The 19,412-nt window shown below is 41.7% G+C and overlaps 3 protein-coding genes and 1 non-coding gene across 4 annotated transcripts; 2 read left to right on the forward strand and 2 right to left on the reverse strand.

Moving 5' to 3' along the window:
• The first annotated feature begins 2,518 nt into the window (after positions 1-2,518).
• Positions 2,519-2,591, forward strand: TRNAR-UCU (transfer RNA arginine (anticodon UCU)). Its single transcript has one exon. It is a non-coding gene; the product is annotated as a tRNA-Arg (tRNA).
• Positions 2,592-11,374: 8,783 nt separating this feature from the next.
• Positions 11,375-12,558, forward strand: Der-1 (derlin 1). Its single transcript, XM_017242178.3, has 3 exons — positions 11,375-11,969; positions 12,030-12,140; positions 12,200-12,558. Exons 1-3 carry the CDS (start codon positions 11,470-11,472, stop codon positions 12,327-12,329), a joined length of 741 nt encoding a protein of 246 aa, XP_017097667.1. The 5' UTR covers positions 11,375-11,469; the 3' UTR covers positions 12,330-12,558.
• A 244-nt stretch (positions 12,559-12,802) lies between these two features.
• LOC108126079 (BRCA2-interacting transcriptional repressor EMSY) lies at positions 12,803-17,731 on the reverse strand. The gene is made up of 5 exons (XM_017242522.3): positions 17,461-17,731; positions 17,183-17,357; positions 16,838-17,108; positions 13,869-16,272; positions 12,803-13,807 (listed from the first exon to the last, which is right to left on the reverse strand). The coding sequence occupies exons 1-5, from the start codon at positions 17,519-17,521 to the stop codon at positions 13,605-13,607; spliced, it is 3,114 nt and encodes a 1,037-aa protein (XP_017098011.2). The 5' UTR covers positions 17,522-17,731; the 3' UTR covers positions 12,803-13,604.
• Positions 17,732-18,225: 494 nt separating this feature from the next.
• LOC108125876 (adenosine 5'-monophosphoramidase HINT3) lies at positions 18,226-19,131 on the reverse strand. Its single transcript, XM_070277155.1, has 3 exons — positions 18,739-19,131; positions 18,484-18,674; positions 18,226-18,424 (listed from the first exon to the last, which is right to left on the reverse strand). The coding sequence occupies exons 1-3, from the start codon at positions 19,049-19,051 to the stop codon at positions 18,383-18,385; spliced, it is 546 nt and encodes a 181-aa protein (XP_070133256.1). The 5' UTR covers positions 19,052-19,131; the 3' UTR covers positions 18,226-18,382.
• Positions 19,132-19,412: the final 281 nt, after the last annotated feature.

Below are 19,412 nucleotides of genomic sequence, written 5' to 3' on the forward strand. Positions count from 1 at the left end.
GTATGTGCTCTTAAGATTGAAGTCCTGGAGCCGTCCAAGGAGCAACCCTCGAAGACGGCGCTGATCCTTCCGGTGGCTTGCAGGACGACAGGAAGCAATGTGCGCAGTCGAACAATTGTTCTTTAGCCACCAAGATCGAGATTCGTTTCTTTGCTTATTTCATCCTGTGGCAGCTGCCGGCAGAGATTCTGGCTTCTCGAAGTGGGCAGAAAAGGATAATCAAAAGGACTTGTTTGCCAATGCCTTGATCATGTTGAATGAGCATTATTACACAGAGAGAAATATATTAAAACTAAAAGAATAAATGACAAAACAAGAGTTCAATAAAAATAAGAAAAATCCAAGCCCCAATTATTTAAAAGTCTTTAATTAGATATATTTTCTTTCAGTGTAAGATCATCTCTAGCCTTGATTATCCTTCACGCAAAACCGGTTGCTCCTTCGGGGCGTAATTCGTCCTTTTTTCACTGTCCTGACATTTGATTTCGCTTTCGGCTGCCGTGGCAGCGGAAATGCTTTTTCTTTCTACGGTTGTTGACACGCGATCCTTGCCATCGTTCTCCTTGCCTGCTTGCGATCCTGCGTCGGTGTTCCGATCATCCTGTTCTCGAGTCCTGTTCATCGTCCTGGCGCGTGTGCCGCGCTTCCGGTTAATTATATTCCGCAATGTACAAAGTCCCCGCAACGAAAGCGAAAATCGTCGCTTTCAGTTTGAAAATCAAATGCATATGTTTTTTGGTTTTTTGTGCTCCCTGCTCCCTATTTGGTTTCGAATTCCATTGTGCCAGTCGGCTGTCAGTAGCATTCGCAGACTCAGGTCCTGGCATTGTCCTTTGAGTGCTTTGCCAGGCAAACAACTGCTCATTAATTGCTAGGTCTGTGCGCTTTTCATTCACATTCCCGACGACGATAATGACGATGTTGACGGTGCCGTTGACGGTGACGATTTTGGCATTATAATTTGGCTCGTGCCAGCTTGTTGTAATGCGAGTGGGCGACAGGATGTCGCTTCTTAAGAATGTCCTTAGACGTGAACCGGTTCAAGGTGAGATTTGGTTGCCCGATGGCTTATTCATTCATAAAATAATTATGCGAAGTTTTGCTTAATATTTATATAATTGAAATCTTCTAGAGTCTACACTGTCAGTAATTAAAAACAAGGACATTGAAGAGATTCTTATAAAAAGGTTTTTAATTAAACTTATGTTGTAAATAAATGTGTTTTTTAAGTCCTTTTTAATATTCAATTGAATATATACTTTAAAAAGTGGATTTATAGATTTCAGTACAACTTTTTATACTTAAAACCATCTTGCAAATACAACTAAATTCAACGCAAAAAATAATAATTTTTTCGGACAATAGCAGCTCTGGTATTAAGTTCGCCCATTCAGTTCTTGATGCAATTTTTGAAATTCCTCACTAAAAAATGCACGCAAATTCCGGACTGCGATTGTTACAGACTAATTGACCGGGCAGGTACTTCAATGCTCAATGAGCTCAACAATAAAATCAGCCACTCCCACCCCTCGTAGGGAAAAATGTTCCATGGCAACACGGGCAATAAAATTTAATATCCGTTTCGAGAGTTGCAGGCAACAGCGACCAGAAATACTTTGCATAATCTGCCCCAGGATAGCATACATATGCATGTTTCTCCTCAGTTGTCTCCAAAAAAAAAAAAAAGGAGCGAAATAAAGCCGTCGGAAGGTGTAGATAAATCACGCAGAACGACAATGCCTAACAAGTGAGAAAACTCCCCCTTGATCCAAAGGGGACACTTTCAATGGACGTGAAAACGAAAGGGCAGAGATAAAAAATCGCCAGGACTGCAAATGGGTAAATTACTCTATTTTCGGGGTTGTCTGGCTCAGTCTGGCCTGGTCTGGTTCAATTTGATTAATTCGTTAACAAACCGAAAGTAGCAACAGCAGCTAAAGCGAGTTGAGTAATTGTTCAGAGTCACGAGAGGAAAATAACCCTAAACCCCTACAGCTACCCCTATGAACAAAAAGCCAGCAAACCAAATCCAACCCCCACCTTTTATTAGCCAAAAGCGCATGAAGATCCCGGCGAGTTGATAAGAAACTGAAGCCTGTAACAAAACTCAATGAAAGGCAAAAAAATTGAGCACTTAATGTTCGCCAACAAAATTACTGGAAGAATACCCCCATCAGGGGTGATTGAAGGGCTCCTTGAAACACTAATCTATGTACGAAGATCTATTGATTAACCAAAAAGAACTGCGACGGTTTATGCATTTTTTCAAGACAAAGATAAATTTTTTTTTTTAAAGTGTAGTGTAGCTCTATAAATAATTGAAACTCACAAGCCAACATGAAAACATCTATTTAAATAGCTGTCTGATGTTTGCTGAGAGTGAGCATCTCAATGAAAAAAACTCAACAAATAGATTCTCTTTCGATTTTTGTTTGTTTTTTCTTGTTTTACTCAAAATTTAATTCTTTCGAAAACCTTAGAATATATGAATGAAAAAAAAGTCGGGCGGACAATATGAGACCCTTTGGCGCAGCGGATAGCGCGTTGGACTTCTAATCCAAAGGTCGCGGGTTCGATCCCCGCAAGGGTTGAAAAAACAAATAGATATATTTATAAATTGTAACTTTGATATACAAGAGACACTAAAGGTGGGTGAAATAAATATTTCTCTATTAAACCAAAATTTATATACTTTTTTTACAGGTTAAAAATCCAAAAATCCGCGCCCACCGCCCACATTCAACCTCATTAAGCAACGCAAACAAATCTCTTTGTGGTCCGCTTCGACGGGGGAATACTTTTTGGGAAAAATGTAATTTTCAATTAAATACAAACTGACAAACGGCAAACAAATTGGCGCCCTCTTTAAAACTATTTGCCTAGAGCAAACAGTGAAATAAGTATCTACAAGATACATTCAACAAACTAGAAACGCGGAGCGATCTCGAATGCCGCAAGCCCAAACGCAAATAAAGCGTACAATTTTTGAATCGCGCAGTTCGAGCGTAAATTGCAACAGCTGTCAAGTATCTAGCAGATACGTAAGTATCCGTACATCCAGGACGAGCAGGAGGAATCCATTGGCAAACTAGCTGATAAACAGCCTATTAAAAATGTTTACATGACCAATACAAATATTGACACGATGATGCACTCCTCTATGCCTCTATGCCATACCCCAGCCATATTTCGCGGCGCATTTCATCGGGCTTAGTGGTTCCGGAAAGGGGTTGTTGGTTTATCCATGGAGATTCCATAGAATCTCTCCTTCGTGCCACGTCAATTTGTTGTCGCTTTTTCGCTTGTCAAATGATCAGCGCACACGCAAATTACCCGCACACACATACCCAGACACATACACTTACAGATACAGATCCGCCATTTTGTTTTCCCCATAGTTTGCCGTTAAATGTGCAATCATAGACGACGCCGAAAGCCCCACTCTTCAGCCAATTTCATTTCAAACTGGCGATGTTCTTCTAGCCTCTGGTTTTAAAAATAAATTCCCCATTTACGGCCACGTAATTTGCCGACAGTCTCAGCTCCTCCTCCAAGTGGTATTGTACTCTATAATTTACTTTTCAGCGACCTCTTTATAAAGGGAGTGGGGCCTGCCAACTTGCATGTTGGTAATCTTTATTTAAATGATTTCCAAGGACTAGACTGGGCCTGGCTTTGAATGTAGTTTAAGAAAGGGGGTCCTCAAGTAAAAAGATACTGAGTTTTATATAAAATAAGTCTATAATAGCAGTAAGAAGGATTTAATAATAATATTTATAAGGAACACTCTATTTTACTATTGAAGCAAAAATTTTAATTAAAATTAAAAACTATTTTCAAGCATAATAAATTAACATTTAAGAATTTAAAGCAATTTATGTACTAAAATAAATTATTTTTTAATAAGATTCATTCTTATATTTTCCCAGTTTCATCATAAAATTTCTATGAGTTCTTTTTCCACCAAAAATCATGTAATTTCTGAAAGAAGTTATACAAATGTAAAGCCCTTTCTTACCCTGAAAGAAAATACAAAAAGTGGCAGTATTGCAGACCTAATTTTTAGGAAACTATACCTAAAAAAATATACAAAAAAAAAGAACATATATAAAATAAATCATAAATTTGAATAATTTCAATCCTTTAAAACGCAATACTTGACGACCTAACCATTTGCGAAACAAGTTAAAGTTCCATTTGGAAGCCTGCTGCTTCGATTTCAATTTTCACATGATTTATGTGTAGCTTCCCTTTCTGTAACCCTTCCCTTAACTCTACAAAATGTTAAAAATATTATCACCCACTGTGCCAGTCATTTTTTTGCCACTCTGTCCTCTACTCGAAACTAACAATTTGCGCCACAGGAAAAAATGTTGAGGCAGAGAAAAAAAAAGAGCCCCTAACGAGCTCGAAAATTATTTTTAGAGCAGTGCCGCAAAAAGTGGCAAATAATGCAAATATCTAAGCATGCAAGTGGCGCAAGGAACGCCTCGAAAAGAACTTGCCTCAAATAGAATATCAAGCATGCGCCATGTGGGACGGCTGGAACGAAAATAAAAGAACAAAGTAATGTAAAATGAAAGCAGCTGCAAAAGGGGCGCCGACAAAAGCGCACAAGGATAATAATGATGATAATGATGGTGGCTTGGTGATGATGGAGTAACTGCAATTAGGCATAATAAACAAAAAGTTACAACCAGGGGAGTGAACATCGCCCGAGAACTACATAAACGCTGATTTAATTGCTGGTTTCTCGACCGAACGAACCCCGATTTCGGATATTTCATGTTGCGAGTTGCGACTTCCCTTTTTATTAGTTTTTTGCGCACTTGAATCAAGCCCTTTATAGGGGTTAGTCCTGTTTCAGGATCACAAAAGAATCCCAAGACTGGAAAAATGGCTACACATGGCGATCTTTTATAGCAACCCCATGCCCTTGCCCCTGACGCTGTCACCCTGCGCACCCATTACCGAATCGAAGCAAAAATAGAGCAACTATTCCAGCTGCAAAATGGTCGACTTCTATTTTTTTAGGGTGGCTGAAAAATCTCAGTTCCAATTCAAAAATTTGTATCTAATAAACTGCCATATGCAAGCCACTGGGCTTATTAGGCCCGAACTGTTTGATTGATTCCGAGCCAGAAGCCCTATGAGTCGGTTATGAGGGTGCCCAGAGAACTCGGTGGTGGTTTCGGCACTGTAGCGATTGCTAGATGATTATGTTGATTTCTGAACAGTTTTTTATCCGCATGTTGTTGCTCAAGTGCCGCCAAGGGGGCGAGGGGATTTCGTTTATTAAATATTGATATCATAAAAAGTCAGCGACATGTAAAAGATACAGCAGCTAAGCTGGTTTAATTGAGCGGGTTGGGGGGAGTTTTATTAATAGTGTGATAAGCTATTAAAATTAGGAATTATGCAAAATTATTAAAAAAGGGGTTATAGCTTATAAGTTAAAGTAGGGAAATATGTAAGTAAAAGTTTTATGAAGTAAAACAAAGAGTTGTTGTCAAGGATACTTAAGTAAGACTTATTATCAAACAAAAAAGTATATTTATATTTTTTAAACATTTTGTAACCATTACTTTATTTATACAATTCCCCAGACGACTTTAAAAAACCTTTCTTATAAAAAAAAACGCAACTAATAATAAACAGCAGTAAAGAGCACTTGAAGTGACAACAAAAGCCAAATATTTACATTAACCAATGTACGCTAACCGGCAACGCGAAAGTGGAGGACTCTGCGAAGGACTCTCCACCGCAGGACAAGGCAAATTTCGATTTCTCAGAGGGGAATACAAAAAAAAAATAAAGAGGAACAACTCTCACCCGCCGGAAAAAGAAGAAAATGTATTGGGTATACGGAAGCACAAACGGAGCACTTGAGTGGGATGCAGGATGCGAATGCAGGATTTCGGGCAGCGAAGGATGCGGAGTAAGTGAGGACAGACCAGAGCACCGAGGACTCTGCGCAAATAAACAATTAAAATGTCACAACGATTGCCGGCGTACCCGTGTCAGGAAATCAAAAAAACGAAACCAAATAAAAAATGCGCGAAACCACAAAAATGGAAAGTAGAAATCGGTAAACGCTTTGTGCACCCCCTGGCTTCTGGATATTTCTTGCCACACGGACTCAGGACTGCACATTGTGTGTTTTTATTCAAAAGCGCATTTCGGAGGGGTAAGAAATCCGAGGGAAAGAGGAGCCACCACGTGGCGTGGACTCTGGCCCAAGTTCCTTGTTCACTGAATCGAAGATTGACAGTGACAGCGAGGGCGAAAGTTCTTTGTAGTGTGAGTCCTGCCAGTGCGAAATCCTGCCAAGACATTGGACTTTACCACCAGCAGAAATCCCAATTAAAAATAAAGAAAGAAAGCCAACGCCAGTCAAGCGAAAGTTAAACAGGCCCAAAACATCACGTTAAGATGCTTAGTATTTTACACTTGAAGAATTGGAAACGGAGGATGAAAATATTTGTATAACAAATTTATTCAAATTTTTAGTAGTTATTCAAAAGCTAACCATCACTTATGTATAAACTCCATGCAGTTCATCAAAATATATTTCTTCAAATACTATTTTCCACCTATTGTAGTTTGAGCTCTTATTGTATTTATTTGTATCTTATTGTTGGAGTTTTTGATGACCTTTTGTTTTAGTTATAAAAAAGTTTCATACTTAAGAAACAATACTTCGATATCCTGGTTATCAAATGAACAAATCTCTAAATCCAGAAATCTTTAAAAACTTAAAAACAATTATTAGAAATATGTTTTCGGAAATTTTTTCCTTATACTTTCTTAAAGTTCCAGCATCCTTAAAAATGGATTTCATGAATAGCTTTTTTTAACAGTGCTATGACTTTAGAGGACTCTACACCCCCATGGCGGGCCACATCCTTTCCTCATGCTGGGCGTCTGTGACATTAACAATTGATAGACGACCGACGACGACAGGCGACAGGCGACAACAAGAACTGAACATTTCAACATTTGACAGATTGTCGCGCTCAGTTGGCAGCTTCTGAGGGCACTTTCCATTTCATTTCGCACTCACGCCGTCGCCCCCGGGGGCAACTCACTGGCCTCCTCGAGTGGCCCGGTTTTTTTCCCCCAAAACGCTATGCAACCCTTTTTTCTTTTTCTCTTCATTTTTTTTTTGGGGCAACTGTGAAAGGTGGAAGGTGGCAAAGCCTTCGAGTGGCCGGCTTAGCGGCTAGTTGGCATTTAACAGGCGGAGTCTTAAATATTTTAGTCCTACTTCTGGCCACTATTCAAGCCAAGAAGGGGGTTTAGTTAGAACCTACTTTGAGGTCAGTGAAGAAAGTTTCTTGAAAGGGTTTCGTGAGGTTTTTCTATAATCTAGAAATATTAGAATGAGTAGCTTCCAATAGGAATTATGTAAATGTTGCCTAAACAATAATTAAGTTTCATAAATTAAAATCAAATAGAGGGATATAACTCACCAATGGGTGAAAAACTCCAGCCAGGATCCAAACTTTGGATGTTTACCCACAGCAATTAATATCCCTTTTTGATCTCCTGAGCTTGAGTTAATATTGAGATGAATTTCGTGGCAAATTGATTTCTTCAACATCAAAGCGTCTTTATTTTTTAGGGGCCGTGCTCCTTTCAAGTCTTGTTTCTTTTCTTTTTATTCACTAATCGGCTGCAGGTCAAATTAATGTTTGTTTTTGGTATTAAAGCCAACACAAACACACACACGCACACACCCAGTTGAACAGGCTCACACGCGAAAGATCTGTTGGCAGGACTATGGCTGGATTTTTGCGACCGCGCTTTCAAGACGTCAATTTCGGAATGTAAATATTTGATTTATGCGCCAAAGCAAATTAAGGCAAAAACAAAAAACCCCAGCAGCAAAGTTGCCCCAGCGATGTCCTGGCGGAAAGTCACGGAAATATGGCGACGGCGAAACGGTAAATTTCATCAATAAGAGAGCGCGCGCGCCTGCTCCTCGTTGGTGTCGTCCTGCCTGATGTCCTGTCTCTCTTCAGCACACCCGCTTTGCCGACGGCAAAGTCCAATGCGGCAAAAGCAACAAAAATCACCCGACACACTCTCTCGCTCTGTTCGAAATGACGCTGAAATGCCGACTGCGGGAGAGGCGGAACATCATTATCATCTTTACATCCCGCTCGCACCGCATGCCATATAGGACTATTTGTATGGTATGAGATGGTGTGAGTGCTTGTGTGTGCCTGCGTCTGTGTGTGTGTGTGTGTGCTATTAACGCCATCATGCTCGTCATCTTTAGCGGGCCGACCGCCCGCTCTTTGCAGGATTTGGCAGCTGCTGACTGTCCTTTTACTAAGTTTTTGCCCCTACATAACCTCATGCGGCCCACCCCCTTATCATATCCTTGAGCCCCCTACACCCCTGATGGGTGTGTACATATTTGTACTGCAATTTGGCATCGTCGCTGGCTGCTCTGCCGCTGCTCTTGTGATTTGCCTCTTTTTGCGCTCCCATTTACACAGGTGAGTACAGTGATACCCCTATCGGATGATATGATCCTTTGGATTTAGGATAAATTATTGAATTTTAAAAGGACTTCCCGTAACCTATTCCCTTTAATTCATATTTTTAAAAATCTATTTAATATTTTAATGACGTAGCACACTGTTTATAATTTTCGCAGTAGTTTGTCTTTTTTTTTTTTGGGTGCCCCCTCAGGTTTTTCCCATTTTGCTATCCTGCTGGGACATTATCGAGTTCGGAGGGCAAAGCCAAAGCAAAAAAAAAACTTAAAATACCCATTGGAATCACATTTTTGTGCAATTTTCAAAGAGAGGTCCTGTGAAATCTGCTCCGCATCTGAATTTTCATTCGAATCCATGACAACCGAATATAAGCACACACACATGTGTGTGCGAAGGGTCTATTGTTTTGTTGTAACTGAGATCCTGCCACAAAGACCGAGCCGGAGGAAAACTGGGAAAAGGGGGCGAAGGGGCGGCGTCGATGGCAAAAGGTGAAACGATTGAGCACCCTGGGAGATTTTTTAATCAAATAATTACAGTAATTAGATGCAAGGCAAATGTCAAAAGAATGAATTTGAAATTCCCACACGTGAGGAGCCGTATAGAGAATTCGAAATTGCTGGGAGATCCCTAGTCCCGTTAGTTTGGGAACCAATCTGTAAGAGTCCTTAAACGAAAACAGGACCTTTTTTTAGAGAAATTTTACAATTAAAGACTGCTATTTTTTAAGTTTTTACTAGAGCTCTTCAAAGTTTTTGCTCAAATATCCTTAATATCTCAAAAATCTGTACCAAAAACCAGAAAAAACGTAATCCTTTTCATTTTATGTCCAACATCTGTAAACTTTTAAGATTCCTTGGCTAAAAGATTCCATTAAATAATGACAACTTTTTTAGAAGAATTTTCCACAAGGCGCCCAAGAAATCAACTTTTTGCATTTTCCACACCTCAAGTGTCTGCAAAAATGAAGAGGAGAGAGCTGGGAGGAGCAGGAGCAAGTCCTGGAGCCAAAGGATATGGAAGGAGAGGAGATATGGCATTCATTACAGCAATTGAAATGGACAAAAGCCAAATTCAAGGCAGGAAAAAAACGACAACTCTGCCAGCTAGCACAAGTTGAAAAAGGGATAATAAAATGTTTGCATATAAAATATTAAATAAAAGACGCAATGAAGGAGTCCAAGGTGGTTGGCAAGAGGGCTGAGGGGTGAAGAGTAGGATACCTTCTCTACATAGGACGCAACGAAATGAGCGAGCACACTGGAAGAATATTATTTTTACAAATATTTCTTATATTTAAAGTCTGAATTTTAGACTTAATCCAATCCTATTTAAGACTTTTTACTATACTTTTAAATTATACTTATTTTTGTTTTAAACTTTCCATTATTTGGCCCAGTGCATTGGCTCCACATGGCTGGCTTCGGCAACAACAAAATGACAGAGCCAACTGAACCTGGTGGGTTTCCAGGCAAAAGGCTCAACGGGTAAGTAAATAAAACCGTACCCGTAGCCGTAGCCGCATCTATGTAATGCCATCTGTGTGGGTGCTGATATGCAGCTAGAGCCAGGAATGGTGGGGATGTCACCCCATGGTGAGCGTAAGGAAGCACCTTCGGTGGGCGTATCAAATAGTGGGGGGCAGCGCATGCGTCGTACTGCTCTAGCATCCATCTTTGAATGGCCAATTGGTGGGCGTGTCCTCGGCTTGATTAGCCTCGACATTTTGTTACTGTTGCTCTCTCGTAGCGTAGCCCTGTCCCGTTCGTTCAAGCCATCGGACTCACTTTCTCTTCCACGGGAAATTCCATGGGAAATTCAACAGGCACCCGCATAAATGATACACTCCTAGTATCTCTCAAAAAGGCTCTATGCATCGGCATTTTTGTACCGAAATCAGAACTAAGTTTAAGCCCCGGCTTTTACTTTCGTTTTGGGGTTAATGCGAAATAAATTCTACGTAGCAATTAGCTCAAAACTCATTTCAGAAAAATCATCATCAGAAAATAATTTATCTGAATCGCGTCCACTCGAGAAATCAGGATATTGTAAAAGCGCACAGCATCCACGTTGATTAATTTCGCACCACTGCATTGCAATTGTAGATGTCTGTGTACGTGCATGTGTGTATGAGTCCTGAATGAGTGGCACACGCTTCTTACCTGTCAAATTTATATTTTTTGTATTTTCCTTTTTTTATTTTTGGAGGGAGGAAGCAAGGTAACAAAAGGTATCTTCATGCCGATACCGCAAAAAGTTGCCGAAAATAAACCAAAATTTTCACTATTTATTTATGTGCTGTCGTCTGTTATGAATTAAGTGTTCTGCATGTGTGCCCTTTGTTGTTGGCCATCGCTTTGTCAGTCGCCAAAATTGACACAAAAAAACCAAGAAAATCAGGATCAAAGGTGAAAACTGTAAGGGGGCCTTTGAAAAATGAAATATAAGCAAAATAATAGAGCCCCGGGATTATTACTTTTTGCAGCTTAATAAAACAATGGTTTATGATCTTATTTTACAATAAAGAATTTATTAAAAGATACTAAAAAAATAGAACATCATATATTTCTTATTTTTAATATTCCGATTGTTTAAAAAACCATTGCAACATTGCAAGCATTACATTTTTTTTTTACAATTTTAGTGCTAAAATTCTAAAACTTCCATAAGCTACAGTTTTCTAATTCACAATTGAAACAAAAGCATACGAAATTTTGTCAAATTCGATTCTGTCCTCCTGATAATAATAAATAAAACATTTTTATTAAAAATCACATTTGAATTTAAAAAACCCGCGCTTACATATTTTTAAATATCGAAAGTAAGGTCACACTGGACCGACATTCACAATAGTTACTGTGCACATTTCGTCCCATCTCTAGAAAGACACGTAAAGCAACAAAACTACCCAACCTCTTTTTATGAATTAAAACTCAAGAAAAACAAAAATTTAATCACAATGGACGCAGGAACGTGGTATCGATCCCTGCCCCGCTTCACCCGCTATTGGATTACGGCCACCGTTGGCCTCAGCTTGTTATGCCGCTTCGATATCATCCCGCTGCACTGGCTCCATCTGGACCGATCTTTGGTCCTTGGAAAGTTTCAGCTTTGGCGCTGTATGACGTCACTGTTCGTGTTCCCCATCTCGCCGAACACAGCCTTCCACTTCTTGATCAACTGCTACTTCATCGTTCAGTACAGCTCCAAGCTGGAGAAGGACCAGTACAACCGGAGCCCGGCGGATTACCTGTACCTATTAATCATTGCCGCAGTGCTGGCCAATCTTGGTGGACTTCTCTTCAATGTTTATTTCCTGATGGACATGCTGGTGATGGCCATCACTTACATATGGTGCCAGCTTAACAAGGATGTGACCGTCACCTTTTGGTTCGGCACTCGGTTCAAGGCCATGTACCTACCCTGGGTGCTGGCTGGATTCGAATTCATCTTCAAGTTGTAAGTGCTAGATAGATTTATATCTAAATCAGACTTTTAATCACCTTTAACCTTCCACAGCTCCCTGACCTCATTGATGGGCATCTTCAATGGTCACATATATTACTTCTTTAAGTTCCAATACTCGCAGGATCTGGGCGGTACCGCGCTTTTGGAAACGCCACAGTTTTTGTAAGTATATCGAAAAGAACAAAATAGCAGTTCTCTTCTAATCTGGTCGTGTTTTCCAGAAAACGTCTTGTACCGGATGTCTCTGGCGGTTTCGGTGGCTTTGGAGTGCCACCAGAGAGCAGAGCACCACCGAGGCAGGCGGCCGACAACGCTTGGGGCAGGGGCGGCATGACCTTGGGTGGCAACTAAACTCGACTCTAATCCACCGCACTCAAGACTAATTCCCTTTTACACAATTTAGTTAACTTTTTTTGTAACAAAACTATCACTGGAAGGCATTTCTTTTAAAACCAAACCCCGGATTCTCAGGCAAAGGCAATATGTTAACACCTTGCATCGGCGGATTGTATTGTGCATTATTGAAATTATATTAATATATATGTTTGTACATATACACCTACAAAAAAAGACAAATGAAGGACGTTGTGTTTGTTTTTTTACATTTAAATTTATTTCGTTTAAAAGGTCTATGCTAAAAAAATTGTACAGCGACACGCATTGTTCAACAATAGTTTTTTTTGTTTGAAATTGTATGTTTATTTATCCGCGCAGGAGGGAAAGGGGGATGCTCAGATCTCTTCTGATTCTGGGTTTTTTCTCTAAAAGTTACAACATTCCTCTTTAGATCGGGATTTACAAAATCGACGCATAAAATACTTAACATCTACAAATCGGTATATGCTTATCATCTGGGTGTGAGTTTTCTTTTTTTTTTCCTTTAAACATGGTGAGTGGTGTAAGTGGTGTTTGGTGGCTCTTATGCGAACTAGATGTCTATACATATGTATATATTACTTGCTTTTGTAATTCGAAATTCATCTGATATTTACACATTTCGTGGAGGGGGTCAACTAGGGTCTATAATCTCATACGATTAAGAAATCTTTCAAGTTTTTAAACATTTAAACAATTTTCCTTTTTTTTTTTGTTTTTAAATTTGAAGTTTTTTAATAATTTTCTTGGGCTTTAAACTTAAATCAATTAAACTAGATCGAAATTAGGGGATGGGGGTGGGGCGTGTTGTGGGCTCTATTTACAAGCTATACAAAATAAAGGATAGTCTGCAGAAGGGAGATCCCTATTTACAGGAGAGACTAAGGTGCTTCCAGGATTAATGAAATAATAATGAAACTAAAAACTAACACAATTTCCAGGTTATACGACATTAGATGTTTAGAACAGTGGCTCTGCGTTTTGGCAACTTAACAATACGTTCATTTTTAAACTGAGGCTCCACAAACTAGCACAGAGAATTGATTTTACGATAATCTTGCACTTTGCTCCAAGGCTAGGTCTATACTAAATAAAATAAAATGATAATGGTAACCGGGGATGATGGAGAACTCTCGACATTGAAGCTAAACTACTAACTAAACCTATTCCGAACCGGGTCTGCTGTGTGCGTTCTCTCACTCGATTTTCTCGAAATGGGGAATCTTTAAGGTAATATAACTAGCGGGTGATTTACAGAGCGGCAGCTCCAGCACCGAGCGGCTGCTCTAGTGGCTGTTTCTTCTGCGGCGAGGCCGACGCTGAGACAATGGCCGCCTTTAGCGAGGTGGTGGTCTCCGGGGATATGTTACTGGTGCTCTCGATCTCGATAGGCTGCTCCAGGTCCATGTCCACATATTCTATGGTACTATCATCCTCTGGATTCAGTTCGATAACTTGAAACGAGTATAGCTGTTTAGTAGGGAAACTTAGTGATAGGGTGCTTCTACAACTTACTGCTATTGTTGTGGTCCGAGGAGGATGTGTGGTCAATGGGATGGTCCGTATCTATTCTGTCCTCGAGCTCCTCCTCTTCGTCTTCTTCCACTATGACGTCTTCTAGTTTCTGCTTCGACGAAGTGTTGGCAGTTTTGGTGGCCGCCTGATCCAACTCCATCTCCCAATCGGTGGCATTGAACACCACCACAGGGGTATTCTTCGAGGGTCCCTGCTTGACCACCTCCGAGCTGGTGCCATTGTCCGCCACAATTATTGGCATGTTGATAATATCGATGGGAGTGTCCTCGGTAATCAACTGGTTGGCTTTGGGCTTGCTGGCACCTGCCGCAGGATTGGGAGACGTGGCACTGCCTGCTGAGGAAGTGGACGTGGTGGCTCCTATTACAACCACATTCGGCTTGGGCTTTCCCGTCGCCAGGGTGACCGCACGCATTCCGCTCGCGGCACTAGCCGGCAGGAAGACCAAGTTGTTCTTGCCACCGCCAGCAGTGGCAAAGGTGAGTGTGGTGGGTTTGCCGCTCAAGCTTGGCTGCTTCACACTCGTACTCAAGCCGGTAATGGTAGTAGCTGTTGGGCTTCCGCCTGCTCCTGCTCCACCTGCTGCTGCAGCACTCCCACTACCGCCAGCCGGAAGTATCTGCATCTTCTGGATACTGATTCTCTGTTCCCTCGCCGGATTTGGCGAGATGGCTGAGGAGGTGGTGCTACTGGTGGACACTGCTGTGGCCGCTACCGCTCCTGGGGCACTTCCTGCATTGTTGAGCTTGTGTATAATGCTCCCAGCTGGAAGTTTGCCCGGAAGGAACAACTTTCCGTTCGGTGAGCAAATCTTGAAATTGCGGAGGGCGCTGCTGGGCACCTGTTTAATGGTAGCCGATCCACCGGTGGAGGTGGTTAGCTTGATGTTGCCCAAAATTTGTGGAGCCACCGATGGAACTGTTGTTCCACTGGTAGTGGTTGCTCCCGTAGCCACTCCGCTCGACACTGTGGACGTACTGCTCGCTGCACTCACTGACTTTATCTGCGGGGTGGTCACCTTAGCCCTGAAGAGATTCCCTGGCATACTGGTTGCTCCTGCCGGCAGAGGAGTAATCAGCGTGTTATTCAAGCTACTCGCTGGTATATTTTTGATTATGTTCACTGTGGAGGCGCTGCTCAACGGGGTCACCCTGGAGTCCTTTAGCGGGGACAAGGGGCTTCCTATGGGTTCCGTGTAGGGCAGTAGACGCACCGCAGGACTGGGCAAAGTCTTAGTTTTGGGGTCGCCTTCACGTAGATTGATTTTCTTGGGAGTGAGCTTTGTACCCGGTGGCAAGATGGAGCTGTTGGAACTCGTAGGAGATGCAACCGCTGGCCGCAACTTAGCGCCCATCGGCGGCGCCGGAATCTGCTGGACACTGATGATCTGGGGAGTCAGGGGAAGAGTTGCGGTGGAAATGGGTCTGGAAGTGCTTGGCGCAGAAGGTGACAAGTCCGGCTGCCTCTCTTCCACAATGTACTTGTTCACTGGAGTGCTCTGGCTTTGGGCTTGAAGCAGCACCGGCGAGGCCTGCAACTTATCCTTAAAAACAATCGGCGAGCTGGCAAAACCCCGCGAGCTTGGCGTGGTGGGTGAACCGATTTCACCGGCACCCGACCCACTTTGCGGACCATAGACCAGTGGTTTCAACGGCTTCAATGGTTTCAAAGTCACCAACGGCCTCTGCTCATTGACCAAGGTGTAGGGGGGAGTGGCTGTGGATGAGGGCGTGGGCGTAGGTGTGGGGGTGGGGGATGAGCTGGCTGCCAATGTTTTTAGCGCCTCGTCGAGAACATATTCTACATGCGGTTGCACCACCATATGATTGGGCACTGCCTCCGGGGATTGCAATAATACTTTCGGTTGCTGCTGCTGATGCTGCTGCGGCTGCTGGAGGTGGTGGTGCTGCTGCTGATGCAACTTCTGTTGCTGTTGGAGTTGCTTCTGGGCCCGCCTTCCGCTTTTGGCAGGGGCAGCTATCCTCTTACCACTGGCTACAGCATCTCCACCGGCCGATGAAATGTGGCGACCGCCGTGAGCATTCCCCGTATGCGGGGAGGCACCCAAGCTGTTGGCCAAATTCCTTTTGCTGGCCAGGCGTTGCTTGTGCTTCATCTGCTGCTGATAGAAGAACCGCTGCTGAACGGTGCGTGGACTGGGCCGCTGCTCCTGTGGCGCAGGTTCACCCTCTTCGGCGGCAGAGTTTCCGGATGGCGATTGCGCCGTCGGCTGCGCCTGCTGCTGGGGAATCAGGGGATTTGGGTTCTGTGGCTGCTGCTGCATGTGGCGTCGCTTGGTTGGCTTTCCATCTCCTCCGCTTTCGGACTCCTTGCGCTTCTGTGTCATCTTTTTCACCTCGTTGGGCACATCGGGCACCTTGAACTGAAGGCATTTTAAAAAGATTAAAGATTTTAAGATTTAAAGATTTAAAAAATCTATTTAAAATTCAAAAAGTTTATAATTTTGACCCGTTATCGATAACAGTTTCCCTCCGGACAGTTAACAGTCACTTAACAGACCCTACCAGAGTACTGTTAAAGGCAGTTAAAATCAAAAAACTAATTGGATGGATTAAAAAATTAACAAGCAGCTTTCTAAATCTTAAGAATAGCAAAAACACTTATCCATTTGGTATAAATAAAACTGTTTATATAATATAGCTACATACTATATGAACTATGGTTCAACTTTGTGGTTTTCCCGCCTTAATTTTCCACTTGGATCTCAAAATTCCAATTAGAATATATTTAGTATGAAACTCCTCGCCAATTGATTAATAGTCCTCTCAAATCTCTACACCTCTGAAAAAATCTCTTGGTATATAGCCCCAATTTGACCTTGTTTGTAAGCCGCCCACTACTTTTCATCAAGAGAGGTACAGTCTGCACCTTCATGCCGAATGGGGAAAAGTGGCACTAGGGGATTATATAACAATTGGACTACTCACTGGCTCCTCCATGATCACCGTGGGCTGATCCTGACTCCTGATGCTCCTGCTGTGCTTTAGGCTTACGTACGAGGCCTGCTCCATAAGGGCTTCTCCGAAGTGGATTCCCGTTTCGGCGGGCGCCGCCAATTTGGCATTCTCTGCACAAACCTTGGCCGCCAGGTCGTTGGCAACTATGGTGAGTGCTGTCTGCGGACTGATCCTCGGAAGCAGCGGATACGGCCGTCGGCCCTCCCGCGACCACTCCTGCCAGGTGTTTGGGCCACCAACACTGCAATGGATACACACACACACACCGATGGGTTAGTACATTGTGGAGAAACCTATCAAAATAATGGATCTAACTTTTCGGCTATCGTGCAGAGCTGTTCGTCGTTGGCCGCCCTCCTGACCTCCGCCCGATGACGCTCCTGGGTGATGTGGAACAGCTGCCGAAGCTCCTCGAGCAGTTTTGCCTTGGGCTCATTGAGGGCTCCTTGAGCGCGAAAAACGCTTATTATATGCGAATAGGATTCGAGTTCTGAGGAATAAACATAAACGAAAAGATGGAACAGGTCACAAGGGAGATTTGTAGTTGGATATCCAGCGATTCTGTCGTGGATTAGAGGCTTCCGAATCCTCACCAAGTCGACGCAACATGCCTCGGCACTCGTCCCGCGACATTTCCAGCGTTTGGGGCCACATCTCTCCCGTGCGTAATATCCGCCGTATCCCTTCCTATTTTCCGTTCCCGTATCCTTGGCCAATCCGTGGGCTATCCGTTCCGATTGCGTTCGCTTCGGCCAACGCAAAATTCAATCGCGAATCTTGGCTGTGTGCAGAAATTAAAACAAACTCCGAGGGCAGCGTTTCTAATATCTGTGCAAGAAGAAGCAGCCATCGACCGCGTCGTTCTTCAACACTGGTACGCTTAAGAACACTGGCACCATTGATGACAGTGACTGGAAAGGGTGACTTTAATGGTCACATGATTCGATTTTATTTCCGTATTTTGTTTTTAGTCCAGTTTAATTTATGTATTTTTTTTAGTATGCGTATATTTTTTTTATATTCCCACCGCATTTTGAAAATTTTAATACTTTATTAAGATTTTGTCTTTTTTTAGTTTTAGTAAATATATGAAACAATATTGAGTAACAGTATTGAAAAGTAAATCTTTTTAACCAATGCTGCATTAGTTTTATAATTTTACCGTTTATTTACAGCTGTAGCTGGATATAATCAAAATATTATATTTTCAGATGAATTAAAACTTTCACCTTATCAGTGATTGCGTCACAAAAAAAAAACCATAAACCTGCACTATAAATATTTATTTTTTTTAAAAATTTATCAAATAACAGCCATAGAAAATAATTAAATATACTTTATGTAATAAAATAATAAACTTTATTTAAAAATAAAATAAAATCTTAATTTTATTTCAATCGTATACAATCAGGTTTAATTGAACAATTTTCAGGTAACTGGGTCATGTTGCAACTAAGGAAATATTAATTTTTATAAAAAGTAGAATCACAACTTTTGGATATTTTTAGTAGATAATCACAGTTCCCGCTTCTCCAATTCCCGTATGGCATTGTTGGACTATGGGTAATAGTTGATATAATTAATAAAAATACTACAAAATGTTTAGAACTACAGACCTTTTTAAACCAAAATGAGGACATAAAACTTATCCTATGTCCCAAACTCATATCTGACGATGGATAGATAGCATGGAGGTGGAGGTGTTTCACCGAGATGAAGGGCGGAATATGGAATCCAATTATCGCCTTTTCTGGATCGACCTTTTTCGATCTGAGAAAATCCATCATGCCTGATTCCATTCTTCGGACTGTGGATATACAGATTGCCAGATTAACACAAAATACATTGAAGTGAAACGTGGCTTATCTTACCAAGTCCAACATGCGATCTATTCAAAACACTGAAGCTATCAAGGTGCTCCTTAGGTATGGCCAAGTAGTGATATTTGGCCACCGGATACTTGTCCTTAAATATAACGAACTCATCGGTTTCTACCTCTAGAATTGGGGGAGGTCCTTGTCTATGGTTAGCAAAGTCACAGAAGAAACAGTCTTGAGCTCCAGATGAAGTCGACTTCACGCTGCCGGTCTTGTATACCGTCAAAAGAACAAGAAGTCCGAGTCCGGAGAGACATGCCACATATATTTTCTTCCTTTTTAACATGCTTTCAAGCAGAAAATACATCAGAAATTTAAGTTTATTTCAATGTTTACTTGGTCCGGAGACTGGACTGATATTGCAATGTTATTCCATTGCTGGCAATGTTTATTATGCGATATATCTCCAAGTTGGAAAGTTGGATACATAATCGTAAGATCGCCATTCAAAGGTTGAGCGTTCATGGCGGGAAAATTCAAACTTTAAGTAACAAGAAGAATAAGAAGAAAAAAAACATAAAACTCTAAAGCGTATTCCACTCAAGAATCTGATAAGTATTGCCAAAAAATGGCGTTCCTTGTGAGTCATAGTGTCCTCCCATGCATTTTCAACATTTTCGAAGGGGACCCTCCAGAAAATTTGACAAAAAATCGAAAAAATATTTTGT

The sequence above is a fragment of the Drosophila bipectinata genome, chromosome 2L (genome assembly GCF_030179905.1).
Source record: "Drosophila bipectinata strain 14024-0381.07 chromosome 2L, DbipHiC1v2, whole genome shotgun sequence".
In the NCBI taxonomy this organism is placed as follows: Eukaryota; Metazoa; Arthropoda; class Insecta; order Diptera; family Drosophilidae; genus Drosophila; species Drosophila bipectinata.

Bases quoted from the DNA above. Each gene is read 5' to 3' on its own strand.
- Der-1 (XM_017242178.3), top strand. From the start codon at position 11,470: ATGGACGCAGGAACGTGGTATCGATCCCTGCCCCGCTTCACCCGCTAT. The intron at 11,970-12,029 runs GTAAGTGCTAGA...AACCTTCCACAG, and splicing joins TTCGAATTCATCTTCAAGTT to CTCCCTGACCTCATTGATGG. The intron at 12,141-12,199 runs GTAAGTATATCG...CGTGTTTTCCAG, and splicing joins TTGGAAACGCCACAGTTTTT to AAAACGTCTTGTACCGGATG.
- LOC108126079 (XM_017242522.3), bottom strand. From the start codon at position 17,521: ATGTGGCCCCAAACGCTGGAAATGTCGCGGGACGAGTGCCGAGGCATG. The intron at 16,273-16,837 runs GTGAGTAGTCCA...AAATGCCTTCAG, and splicing joins CGGTGATCATGGAGGAGCCA to TTCAAGGTGCCCGATGTGCC. The intron at 13,808-13,868 runs GTAAGTTGTAGA...ACTCGTTTCAAG, and splicing joins CTCGGACCACAACAATAGCA to TTATCGAACTGAATCCAGAG.
- LOC108125876 (XM_070277155.1), bottom strand. From the start codon at position 19,051: ATGTATTTTCTGCTTGAAAGCATGTTAAAAAGGAAGAAAATATATGTG. The intron at 18,675-18,738 runs GTAAGATAAGCC...GTATATCCACAG, and splicing joins TAGATCGCATGTTGGACTTG to TCCGAAGAATGGAATCAGGC. The intron at 18,425-18,483 runs GTCTGTAGTTCT...TATTACCCATAG, and splicing joins CCTCATTTTGGTTTAAAAAG to TCCAACAATGCCATACGGGA.